At 40.6% G+C, this 13,853-nt stretch overlaps 1 protein-coding gene across 1 annotated transcript; it reads right to left on the reverse strand.

Moving 5' to 3' along the window:
- Nucleotides 1-1,441: 1,441 nt before the first annotated feature.
- On the reverse strand, nucleotides 1,442-10,439 carry LOC100696648 (homeobox protein Mohawk). Its single transcript, XM_019347432.2, has 6 exons — nucleotides 10,182-10,439; nucleotides 9,767-9,926; nucleotides 9,497-9,650; nucleotides 9,018-9,356; nucleotides 2,300-2,333; nucleotides 1,442-2,071 (listed from the first exon to the last, which is right to left on the reverse strand). Exons 1-6 carry the CDS (start codon nucleotides 10,403-10,405, stop codon nucleotides 1,732-1,734), a joined length of 1,251 nt encoding a protein of 416 aa, XP_019202977.1. The 5' UTR covers nucleotides 10,406-10,439; the 3' UTR covers nucleotides 1,442-1,731.
- Between the last annotated feature and the right edge of the window lie 3,414 nt (nucleotides 10,440-13,853).

Raw genomic sequence — 13,853 nt, forward strand, 5'->3', positions numbered from 1 at the left:
AAAATCAAAAAAACAGACCAAAACTGGGACGTGTGGAAAAATCCAGTTAATCATGTTGTGTTTTTAAAAAAAGTTCCAGTATGTGATTACAAGCTTGATGTCAGGATGTCCCCAGATGCAACAGGACGAGACATTCTTCTGAAGCCTGAAGGGTACTTGGTATTTCCATTATTTATTTTCTGCTGTTGATCGTATGTGGAGGAAATAAAATTCCTGAAATGTCATTCAATATAAAATTAATTAAAAACAGTTGTGAATGTTTCATTGTGATCTTTGGTGTTCCAGGAAAATAAAAAGGTTGATTTTTAAACAGATCTATTGAGAGCAGCTTACGTTATTATTCCATGACACCACAGTGGCAATTCCATTTGAAGCAAAAACCTTATATTTGAGCCACTTGGGTGGGGTCTCTGTGTACGCAACATTACTATCTCTTTGTAAATGGTTATGGGGATTTGTTAGCTATAGAGTTATATACAACTTTTTTGATGGGAAGTGGTGCTATATAAATAATCTCAAAGGGCTTCATATTGTAAGGTAAAGAACCAACAGTAATATAAGCCCAACAATCACGCAAACCTCCTATGAGCAAGCACTTGGCGAAAGTGGGAAGGAAAAACTCCCTTTTAACAGGAAGAAACTTCCAGCTGAATGTGGCCCAGGGAGGGGCACCTATCCATCACAAATGTTGGCAGTGAGGGGAAAGAGAAGAGAACATAGAGACACTGGGTGATGTATTTCTGGTAACTTTTTTCCATGTCTGTTCTTTTAGCACAAACTAGCATCTTTAGGAAATCATACACTATAAGCTCTTTGGATGTTAAGTTCTTCCTTGTTCACTAGATAGCTACTATCCATGTCTAGTGTGTGGCCAGTACTCTTCAAGAACATCTACTTATGGTTTGGCTAAAACACTGAAGACATGCATCATAAGGTCAAAAACAATGAGTTAAGTGAGTTCAAAGAGCTCCGAATGCTGTGGTTTCATCACTGTGAAAACCCGCATTCACATCAGACAATGGAACCATTGTTTTTAAAGAGGTATTAATATGGCAGCTCTAAGTTTGTAACAGGAAACTAGGATTTGGCCCATGTCTGTTTCTAGCCTTCCCTCCATGTTATTTCATGCCATGCTGCTGACTCACTGAAATACATTTCATAAATATTAAAGTCTGGCAGCCCATGAACTATGACTGTCTTTTAGCTTGCTCGTTATATCCTCAGCCCTGAGGAACTGTCTCCCTGGGCCACTATAACACTCTTCTTCCATCAGTACAACCCTTTTAAAATCCAGTTTGTGTAACGATGCAGTAAAACGTCACCACGTAGGTCTGCACACGTGAAAACTACCACTAAATACAGCTCAGCAAAACAAAACTGTGCCACTGCATAGAAATTACTCTAAGCACACGACTATTCAAAAGATTTCACATTAGGTTTATTGAAATAGCTGCTGTCAAACATTAGCATTGGATGATGATCCAGTCTCTTGGAAGTTAATATAACTTACTGCAACAGAGGGGGGCATGAGGAACGTAGCAAAAAACAGTAACAACTAATAAACAGCATTAGGTTAGTGTTAAAAATGGTTACAAACATTAAAGTTAATCAGCATTACAAAACAAAGATCTCAGAGGCTGTACATATACATATATACATATATATATATATGTATATATCGCAAGGCACGTGGACGTCTGGTATTCCTGTATGAAACCATATGTTTAATGCCTACACACTGTTTGCCAGTGAGACTTTGACAGTCTGGACCTCAGAGATATGAGAGGATTTCTGGATGATGCGGTTGGTGAGAGCGGGCCCGGTGGCACAGCTCTGCTGTAGACCTGAGGCAGATCCCGTGACGCTCATCCTGTCTGTGATAGTGGTCTTTGCTACAGAGAGAGGCCCTCGGGTGCAGCTCTGCCCTGTGGCAGCGCTGGGCACTGGAGCACTGCTCTGGTCTGCAGTGCAGCTCTGCCCCTGGGCCAAGCTTGTCAGAGCCACAGCAGCGTGGATCTCCCTCCAGCCTTGGTGTTCTTGTCTCTGCGGGCTTCTGAGCGGCTGCTGGTCCCTGTGAATACATACATACATATAGAGTATACACATATCATTTGTAGATAATTTATTACCACCCACGCCTTCCTTTAAAAAAAATGATCTAAACACCAATTTCAGATATCCAGAGCCAAAAAAACCCCAAAACAAAAAAAGCATTTCTTTATAAAAGCCAGATGATTAGTGGTTTGATTTCAGTGAGATTATAAAATGTATGCATTCAGTAATGAATGAGTAAACTTACCTGTCACATTTAGCTGAATTGTAGTCGCTTGTATCTATAAAAGAGAATAAAAAGACTCAAAACGTGCCATGAATCAGCTCGACTCAACAGCAGTGAAACTGCAGACAGTTTAGTCATGGGACAATGAGTGTTTGGATTAAGCTTTGGAATCATATATTAGTGATTCAATTCATCCATCCATCCATCCATTCGCTTCCGCTTATCCTTTCCAGGGTCGCGGGGGGCGCTGGAGCCTATCCCAGCTGTCATAGGGTGAGAGGCGGGGTACACCCTGGACAGGTCGCCAGTCTGTCGCAGGGCCAACACACAGGGACAGACAACCATTCACGCTCACATATTCACACCTAGTGACAATTTGGATTATCCAATTAACCTATCCCCTCAAACTGCATGTCTTTGGACGGTGGGAGGAAGCCAGAGTACCCAGAGAGAACCCACGCAAACACGGGGAGAACATGCAAACTCCACACAGAAAGACCCCGGCCTGATGGTGGAATTGAACTCAGGACCTTCGTGCTGTGCGGCAACAGTGATAACCACCGTGCCACCGTGCTGCGATTCAATTCAATTCAATTTTATTTATATAGCGCCAAATCACAACAAAAGTCGCCTCAAGGCGCTTTATATTGTACAGCATGATAAATACATGTTTTTTTTGCAGCATGTTTGGATTTACGGGTGATTGTGGATACCCATGGGCTTGTGTGTGCTTGTGCATGTCTGAATGGCAGTACATTCTTATATGTATGTGTCTCTGGATGGAGTTTAACATGCTGAAAAGTGTCTTGGTCTGTCTGTCCTCAACTATTCAACTGCTATTCAGTGTTGAGCGTTCAAGAGGGAGAAAAAAATCTTAAATGTACACTGTATCTTGTGGACACCATGTTTTCATGTTTTTTTAACAGCCATATGGGTCATATAAATGAATACGACCATCTTCTAAACCTGTTAAAGAAAGAAGGATGAGTTGCTCTGTCAGTGCCCTAAATAGAAACAATCTGGGCATTTTTAGGAGCAAGAGAAGAAAAAAAACAAACTTTTCAGTAATATATCGCTACATGGTTTCTGTTTGTGGTCAGCAAATACGTGTGCATTATATGTAAAACATATTTTCCATTTCAGCTTTGGAATATTGCCTATTTTCACTGGAGCAGATTGAAGCTGGTCAAAAACGGATTTTTCTTCAGAGAGGACTAGACAGGGAAATTAGAGGTCTGCTGTGAAACGCAGTCTTTCAATGCTAACAGCCCGAAACATTCCCATCTCTGACTTTTTTCACTTAGGCCGGGGCCAAAAGCAACTACTTGTTGATAGTAAATCATTTTTCTGTCTTATGCTTTTCTTTTGCTACTGAATGTTCTTCGGCCTATAACCTTGCCAGTAAAATAGTTTAGTACCTCAGTTGTATTTATTACCCCGAAAAAACATTGTTTTAGCTCTGGTGAGTCTTAGATTTGCAGCAAAGATCAGTTACAACAAAATTTTACAAGGGGTAACATGAAGCTGATGAGACGTCTCCCTGCTATTACATTGTCCCACAGTGGTGCAATGTCATTTCATGTTGGATCCATAATCATGGCCATATAAGGGATGGTTTCATATTAAAAAGAAACAAACTATTTTGTTGCCGAGTACAACGACAAGAATGATGGTGCTCAAATGTCTGTATAGCAAATAGCCCATAAAACTAAAGCAAGCAAGCGAGTTAATTTAGCTCAGTAAAAACTGTCTCGAGGTAACAAAATCCACTTTTTGATGGATGTACTATATTTGTTTCAATAAATGCCAAAATTTAGAAACATGTAGTAGTTACATAGCAATGTCGTTAAAAACAATATGGTGCCTAGCCTGTAAAACTCTATTTGATGTTTTTACACTTTGGTTTTTGTATAGATTACTGACTATGACTGAACAGATGGTATTAATCAATAAGTTCAGAAAAGCAATATTTTTACATTTGGAAAGAGGCTGTTTTCCCCACTGTTTGGGCTATGCTAAGCTAAGTTAAGCTAAGCTAAGCTAACCATGCTAAGCGTGTTACTAATCTACTAATAAAATTTGAGTTTCTTTAAATTTGAAAAAGTAACATAACTTTTGCATTAACATTGTCGAACTTATGCAGGTTTCTGGCATGTTGTCATGTACACATTGTTTGAGAGTTTTTGGTCATATTGGTTGTGGCACAGCCACATAGCCACCGGTCATGAGGGAAAACTCTGTATTCACAGACTGGTTGGAGATTGGTTGTTGGAAGTTGCTGGCTGGCACTAGGTAATTTTAGTTACAAAGATGTGATGGCTTTGGCCATTAATGTGTATGATACCAAATTTTCTACAAACACTTGCTAACTACTTGCCAAGTGATAGCAAAGCTTGAAAACTATAAATGTAAAGCGTTTGCCTTCTAAATAAAACTTGCGTCTCAGCACAGGCTCCATTTCTGGTCCGTGTTACATTTTTCACTATTTCATTACTGCGCAGAGAGTAGCTAGTTAGTATTTTCAGGTAAGCCGGTGTGTTTTATAAAAAACTACGGAAGACCGCGACAATCTGCTAGTGACCAGTAATTGTCGGGTTGTCCCTGGCTGGTTTCTAAGCCTGGATGATTGGTTCTTAGCAATCGATTTCACAGCAAATGCAAGTTAGGGAATACACTAAACTTTTCCTTGCGACAGGAAGTTGCTTGATCGTCATGGACCGGTCTCTAGGTCTGTGTGACTGGTGCCTTATTCGCCCGATCCTACATTGACACATGTCCAAAATGGTGAACATGTTAAAATGATGCAGTTAATGGTCACGAGTTTGCAAAACCTCAATCCTATATTTGGTAATAAAAGATTAACAGATCACCAGACAATGAATTAATATCTACATGAGATCTTTTAAATCCTTGGCGCTCTCCCACAATATAAGTTAAAAACCGCTCACATGTCCCAGTATCAGTGATTTTGAATTTTTTCCCAGATATATAATTCAGATCCATAATACAGCATATACGAAACAAAAAGCTTCACTCTCCAAATCTATGCTTTCACTAGAAACAAAACGGGTAGAAAACACTGAGTTTTTTCTCTAGTTATGCATTTCACTGCTCCGCATCCAATAAAACCTCGTTCTAGTCTAGTTTATGGCCCTCCAGGTTTTTTAAGGGAAATACTGAACTTGCTGTGAGTGTCAAATTATATAGTATAGAAATTACTATACAGCCAATAGTAACATTGCAAACATAGACTCTGCTACTAGACTTTTACTGCCTGTGGGAATTACACCGATATCTTTTAGGTGTCCTCGTAGGATAGTGTGTAGTGGCATCACTTATTAGCAAATCACTTTGAGTTTAGTTTTAATCGTCTCCCGGGCAGAGTTAAACGTGTTAATGGTGTTAGCGCCTGTCATGAAACTGGCAGCTTAACTTTCCACTTCACCTCCACAGAGGAGTTGCAAACGCTGCAAACACCCTTAATATGACCGTCAGGGATACATTAAAAGTTTGTAAAAACATTTCAGCAGCGCTGCATGTAGTGTTTGATGACATCATGAAAACCTCAAAGAACCACCAAAAGAAATATAATTTCAAGTGAGTATATTACACACTTACAGGAATGGTTCAGCATTTTGGGAAATAGAGTTGACCTCAAGAATTATGCTATGTCTACCAGCTAAGCTGAGCTCAAATTGATCAAAATAACTGAGCTTGTTTTGACTCTTTCTGTAAATAGTGTTGCCTATTAACTAGTTACATGCAGAGACAGATAACTGAATTATAAACAAAAAAAAAAAGTTGATTTATTGACTGAAAAATGCATTTAATCTATAATTACTGGTCAAAAATTATTAAAAAAGAATTTACATTTGTTCTCTTTTAGCTAACAAAGCTAATGTAACATTCCTTTAGTTGTGTCTTCCCACCATGCAGGAATGCCATGTTTTGGCATACTATATTTTAAGATAAAGAGGAGTACAACGCTATCAAGTGTGGATGGCTTAAAGAAGCCCTGACTCACTGTTGATGGACTGCCGGATAGAAGAACATGTATTTCTGTAAGCAACCAGTCAATACTGGTGCATGTGTCATTTGACAAGAATTCCTTTCAGTGTTGAAAATTCACCATTGATTTTAACCTGAAGTTAGTATAGGTTTGTAACACTACAAAGTATTGTTTGATCTGTTACCAAGTAGCAACAACCATGGCTGAAACAGGACGAAATGTGGAAGTGTAAAAAGACGCAATTCCTTCGATGGCCACATGACGCTAGCTAACAATTTTGGTTGCTATAGCTAATTTTGTCTTTATTTATCTATCCCAGTGTTGCCAACTTAGCGACTTTGTCGCTATATTTAGCGAGTTTTCAGACCCCCTTACCGACTTTTTTTCTAAAAAGCGACTAGCGACAAATCTGGCGAGTTTTCCGGGTGTATTGGAGACTTTTTGACGTGAAAGCACGTATCGCTCTTACTCTCAACAAGCAGTGGGTGCTGCCGTGCGCACCTCGCCCTTGCTAAAGCACTCACAGGCGGCAGATAGTCCTCATGCAGCAGTCGCCCCCAGGTGCTGTCAGAGCAGGAGATATTCACACCTACGCGTCCAAACTGCAAACGAATCACGCATGAGCTCCTACCCTGACTGTACCGCGGTCAGTTCTTCTTTTACTGTTACTTTTTGTGGATCACAAGGTTTAAAACTACTTATACACACACACACACACACACACAAAGTCACTGCGCCAGAGTGCCTATTTCGGGTCACTTTTGCCGGTCCCAAGCCCGGATAGAGGAGGAGGGTTGGAATTGTGACATTAAAATAAACAATAATTGCTAAAAGAAATTTAATTTGTAGTTCTAAATATATTCTAAATGCATTTAGGGTGTTTTTTATTCACTTTATGTCTCTTCCACGATGTTATTTCTCTCTCCTACAATGTAGGTAACAATTACATAAGCATGACCAATTATCTTAATAGCAATTTTCCTTACTGAGGAGTTGACAACACTGATCTATCCCATCTTCATTTATATCTCACCGTTCAAGATTTTAGTAAGACCTAAAGTTAGATGGATGGCCATTGTGACGAGAGCTGTTTGCTAGTTTTAAGTCACTGACATGGATTTATCTAAAAGATAATATGACCTGTTGTATTTTACATCCCATTCAAGAAGTTTGTGCTTCAGTTTTGGTGAGTGACACTTACTGAATAGTTTATAAGTGCAGCTAATTAAGCTTCCTAGCATTAGCTGATAACAGCTAGCCCAAATATTTGAACTTCTGCCAAAGTAAACCAAAGTGGCAATGGTGAAAATGCTAACGTAGTGACGTAAAACAAAACAAAACAAAAAAAACTAAATATCTTTTTTGTTGTTTTAATCGATTGAAAATAGTTTTTGCGATTAAGAAGCGGCACGTCTTTTGGTTACCTACCTACCTACCTTATTTTATACTGTCTAACTAGATAGCAGTTAAGGCAAGGCATTATATTTCATGTGGAATATAAGTTCAGTGGTTTATTTATCTACATATGTTTCTTTCTTAGACTGTAATTTACTCCTCAGGTTTTTCAAGTCAGCCATGACATTTAATTTAGCTTTCACAGAAAATAAAATTATCCATTAAATAACTTCTTTAGACTGGAACAAGGTGATTGCCAGGAAACTACTCTTAAAATAATAAAACAGAACCTTTTTTGATTTTAGAGTCAAACTAAAGGAAAGCGCTAAAGAGCAGAACTGGTTTCAAAAATCTTTTCACAACTTTTATAATGTAATGTAAATTTAGATTGACTTTGAGTAAGAAAGTAACACTTGGGAGAACCAGACTGCCAAAGCACATAGCAGTCGAGAGAGCGAAGCCACAACTTCAAACATCGAAGGGGGAAGCCAAATGGATATTAGTGGTCTTGCTCTGCGCTGTCTCACAGATGAGTGGCAGCACCGACAGTCGCTCTACGAGACCTCTCCGGTGTAGTCCTGACAGACTGCTCCATTTCTCCATTTGGCCAAGGTTTCCACTTCTCACCCTGGGAAGAATAAAGTCTCAGACATTCTGTAATTGTCCTTGAGACTGGACTGGACATTTCCACCATGGCAAGAAGCTGAAGCGGAACAAATGGCACATTCTAGAATATGGAAATGATATTTGTGGTGTGCAGCAGCAGCCAGGGCGAGCTCCATCCAATTTTAAAATGAGGGATTTCAGCGTCTGCATGAGACTTTATTAGTAATGTTTGTAGAGGCTTTGGCTCTTGCGCCTTAGCGGATTCGAGGCTTGTCAGTTTGCTGTGCTCCCTATAGGTCTGAAAGGGCACCCGGGTGTCAAACTCCCTCCCACTTTCCCTCTAACTTTATAATTGAATCTCACAGAGCTTCTGACTTTCAGTGGAGTGCCAGAGATTTATTAATGTCAGGGCGCTCCGAGGAGCCATGTGGAAGTTTCTGTTCGTTCTGTTCTTACTTTACTGTACACTGTGGTGTGTTAAAAATGAACAGAGGGGAAACAGGGTAGTTAAACTGTCAGTTTGCCTCACATTCAGCATAAATCCACAATTAACAAGGAAGATGCTTTAGTAATTTCTGTGGATGGGGGGAGATCCTACCATTTCTAGACTACTGTGCTGTTTTTGATTGCTGATTGATGCATGAAGCTGATATTGCATCACATCTTTCTAAATTCCTGTATTAACACATACAGATATTGCATTTGTGTCAGAAAAGAAACAGGTCTCACCCATGTGGTAGACAAAGTTGGTCTCTGTTTCATAGGACGATGCCGGCGAGACGACATCTCCATCACATTCGTTTGAACTGAACGACTCGGAGTGGCTTCTTCTCTTGCAGGCTGGCGCAACGCCATCGGCCTTCGCCACCATCATGTGCCGCAGGGTGTCATTCAGGTAGCGATTCAGTAGACTGCTCTTGTACTTGGAAGGAGGGGACGTGCTGTCATCACTGTTGGCGCAGTCAGCCATGGTGAGCATGTTGCCTTGTTTCTCCAGCACGCTCTTGTGGGATGATGACCTGCTGAAGTTTGACTGGCTGATGGGAGTCTGTAAGGGACATTCTTCATCTGCAGCAAAGGAAATAAAGCTGTCACTGATTTCACACTGAATTGATTCATATCAGTGAATATGAAATGTTCCAAACTATGATTAAAAAAAAGAGACTGGGTGCATCCAGTCTGATGACTTAGACCCTGAAGGTCCTTACCCTCTGAGTCAGTGTCATCACTGCACATGCTCAGCCTCTCCGCGTTTCCCTGGATATATTTATTGTACAGTTTGATCCTCAGGGCCCAGCTCAGGTCTGGCTGCCTCACTGTGTTCTTCAGCCTTCGTCGGGCGTTTGCAAACCAGTTGGAAACCTGCACAGATGCCGCTGTGTTTTTTTTAGGACCGCACTGACTCGCATAAATCAGCACTAATACATCTTTCAAATCACTTTTGCTTCATTCTTCTTTCTTGCATGAGCTTGTCTCACCTGTACTAGTGTCATGTGCGAGCCCAAAGCCAGTAGGACCTTCTCGGTTTTAGTGGGGTAGGGGTTGTCCCGGTGTTTGTATAACCAGTGTTTCAGGGGCCGGGCCATGTCCTGCAACACCTGTCTTTTGTGACGAACTTTTACGCCAGTCAGACGGGACCTGAAGGAGTAAGAGGTCAACAAACATTGTCCAGCATGCTTACCTGTAACCTGATTGTAGCACTGTAGGAATACTTTCGATCTACTTCACTGTCAAATTTGACCAAATTATGTCATGCAATGAATTTAGTCAAAGTGTAGATATCCAAAGAAGTACATGATCTGAGATTGCAGCATTATTTCAGATTCTTTATAGGTTTAATGTGTTTTTCTGTTGATCATGCCATCATAAAAAAGCAAAAAAGCGATAAAATACCCATATCTTCTGTACTTCATGGCAGAGTTGTGTTCTGTGGACTCTTGGCATCGCAGCAGGTCCGCGCTCTGTCCTTCTGCTAAACTTGTCTGAGGTACGTCTGCACAGTTCAGTCTGTTCCTCTCCTCTGCTCTCCTGCCGTCGTCCAAGTGAAGCTCAGACTTCATCACAGCAACTTTGTTCATTCTTAAATGCGCCGAGTCTTCCTCAATCAACAGGTGCATCAGTAAACTCCCAGATGTAAAGAAAGGCAGTAGATTCCCATTCTTGGTAGACTTGGTGTAAAAAGGAATAGGTTAAAAATAAAAGTGTCCCTTGCTTTTCTTTCGGTGCTCTCGGGAACAGATGTTGACAGACAGAAGAGGAGAATAATGTTTGAAAAGTCAGATGATGTTGTGCGAGGAGAGTTCAAATAACCTGCTGCTCCGCCGCCTATTGGCTCCCCCCACCGTCCAATCGCTTCTGTGGAGGGGTCTGTGAAGAAAAGCTTGCAGAGCAGCGGTAGCACCCGACGGTTTGAGCGAGATTGCACATGAAAAGAATATCAGCAAATGCGGTCATTAGATTTACAAGTGAGATTTTTGCCTGGTGTGACTGCAGTCTGTGCTAAGCAGTTCAACATGCTCTCATATTTTCTACATGAGGCACATGATTCGCGTGGACCTTGCGGTTTTACCAAAAACCGTGTCAGCAAATAATAGTACATGTTTTACCAGGAGATTCTGGAAATTTATGGGTGTAATTACACGGTTACTTATAACCAGCAAAACCACGGAGCTGTGCCCTGTGATAGGCAGCAAATCCTGCTGTTTTCAAATGGATTTCAGTACAAATTGGCCAATCCACAGAGGCCACACAAACACAAGAAAATGACATTAAACTGTGTGTGTGTAATTATGAGTTTGTGTTGCGTCTGGGGTTTAAAGTTTTTAAAGTCTGCGTATTTATTTGAGTGTCAGGACTGTGCATCCGTTTGCACTGTGAGCAGGGTTAATCCAAAGATAACGTGCATATCTGTCAGTGTTGGTCCCCATTTTTGAGCAACCGGGACTGTAAATAATTATGGAAACTCAGTCTGAAGGAACTCTAACATCATCATTAGTGTAACTAAATGACAACATGTGGGCTCTGAGCCCAGTATTTGAAGACTGGATGGCTCGGCTTAAGCTGTAATTCACGTATGTTTTTCCTCTAAACACTCTTATGTAAGAGTGTTTGGATATACACTGATGACTTTGCCATGCACAATCATAACTTAATAATCTTTAAGCAAACATTTGTGATAAAATGGGGTTTTGGTCATCCTGGCTGCAGTTTAAACTTTGGAAATTGTGGCTAAAATCCAAGTAGCACTTGTTCGGTGTATTAAAGCACTCTAAAAAGTCCCATCCACATTCATAATTCAGGACTATCAGCGGGGGAGGTTGAGTTTCAGTGCTTTCAAAGCTGAAAAACACATGGACCAGAAGCGTCCCCGTTAGGTGCTGTAAATTCCTTGCTCACATTCCTCAGCAGCAGTCGGAAAAGGCTACATGCTATCTCACACCATTTACTCCTGTCCCTCTGTGATATGTTCACCGGCTCAACTGTTGATATTAGCTGGGAACACGCCTACATTTGGCAGCCAGGAGACCTGTAAAAAAATTCAAGTGGAAGGATATATATCTCGTTTTGTTTGGATACTTTGGCACTTGTGTCTGTGTATGTGTCGTGCAGGTTCACAAACTCCAGGCCTATCCAAAGGGACAAACATCCAGCAAAGTGTGAAGCAGAGAAACTGATTGCCAAGCATTCTTTTTATTATTATTATTTCTAATCCGTTTGGTTCAAACAGACAATTATTGATAGCGCTGTTGAATGTTGTAAATTCTGTTGCATGCTGCTGGTGCTGTGTCCTATTTTAGCATTTCAGCATTTTTTTTAGCCAATTGTTTTAGTTTACAGCCTGCAGTTAGTGGAAATGAAGCAGCTCAAGCACTCTAATTAGTTAGCAATTAACAATAAACTGACAACTTAAGTTTCTAAAGAGGATGCATTTCCCCGGTACATTCAGCCATGGTGCTAATCAAAATCAAATAACTGTAGCATCAAGATAAATAGGTAGTGCTAGCATAAAACTTCAACACCCATTTCAGTGACTTAAGTCTATTTCTTCAATGTATTTTGGCCATGCCAATAAACACCCTAATGATGTTATGCTCTGATGAAGGCCACAAAGACAAAGCATTAGCATGTCTGTTGATGCTTGAGCAAACTGACAAACTTGGTGACTAGCTCATGAAAGCAGTGTAGCATTTAGCGCCTAAGGAGCTAGCCATTTGCCTCTGGAGTGGGTGGAAACCAAAACTGAGCAAAAAAGTTGAGGTGAAAATCAGAATTTGATTCCTTATTGGTTGCAAAGTTGTCTTTTTGAGATTTTTGTGTTGCAAAGTTTTTTTTGGGTTAATGTCAGCACAAATGAGTCAGCCAAAGACTCTCTAAACCTACAGTATTCTGCAATAAACTCAAAACCTTTCCCTTCCTGCTTTAGGTTTGTGTAAGTATCTCCCATATACTTTTAGCATGTGCTTTACTGTGTCGGTTGTTTAAAAGTAATGAACGTTTCCTGCTAAAAAACTAGATGTTGTGTAACATTGGTTGTATTTATTGTTACATTCTTCAGATAGACAGCTACATGACTGAGCCAAATTATCCGAGACCAATTGACATCATACTTCTGTGTAATGTTTGAAGTGGGAGCTACTCTGAACATAAAACGGCGGGTTTTCATTGGAGCACTCTGGTGTCTTTAATGGCATCGTTATGATCTCAGAGGGTGCCTGCAGATTCTCAGCGGTGTGATGAAATTACACTGCCACACTTTGGCTCAGGTTGGGCTTCAGACCTGGCAAGAGTGTCGAGTGTTGTCTTGAGTCTGCATTTAAAATAGAAAATAAGAAAGAAAGAAAGAAATGCAGACATACCATCTATGCTGTCTGCGTCCACTCGATGATGCTCTCTTTACCGCTGCAGCCTGATCGACTACGTCTAGCCTCACTGTGTTTTTAAAGTACAATTTTATATGCTGTCATAACTTCTCTCCGTACGTCTACGAAGGCCTACGTCCCTTGAAAGCCATTACCGTCTCCCCACATCACGCTGCTCTCTCTTCCTCGCAAACACGACATGATAGAGCCATTAACACTCCTTCACACCCAATTGAGCACACCATCCAAAACGAGGAAGGAAACACCACGGCTGTAGAGAAATGCAGCCATAAAAACATTGGATTACCCGCCATGTGTGAGCAAGAGGACTAAAATTTGCACCCGACGACCAGCTGTGATGCTCAAATATGAGTATTTGTTAATGGAGTGTCACTAATGGTGAGTTTCTGCCAATTGTTTTTAATTGTCTCAATATGTTTTCGGGTAAAAGACACCTCGTTGTGGTTAATGTTCTATAACAAAGGTGATTTTCAGAATAGAGCACTTAACAATTAGTTATTGGACCTGCTGCACCTTTGGGTCTTTGCAGTATTTGCACCATTCTGCTGTTCGCAATCATAAAACGGTTTTTCATCTTGCTTCAGCTAAAGTTTATGATTATTATCATGTTTGTGTCCCTGCTCCATATAGCATGTAGCTGGCAAAAAAAGCCTCCCTGACTGCTACTAATAATATTTCTCTGGTG

Source organism: Oreochromis niloticus, linkage group LG18, assembly GCF_001858045.2.
Source record: "Oreochromis niloticus isolate F11D_XX linkage group LG18, O_niloticus_UMD_NMBU, whole genome shotgun sequence".
In the NCBI taxonomy this organism is placed as follows: Eukaryota; Metazoa; Chordata; class Actinopteri; order Cichliformes; family Cichlidae; genus Oreochromis; species Oreochromis niloticus.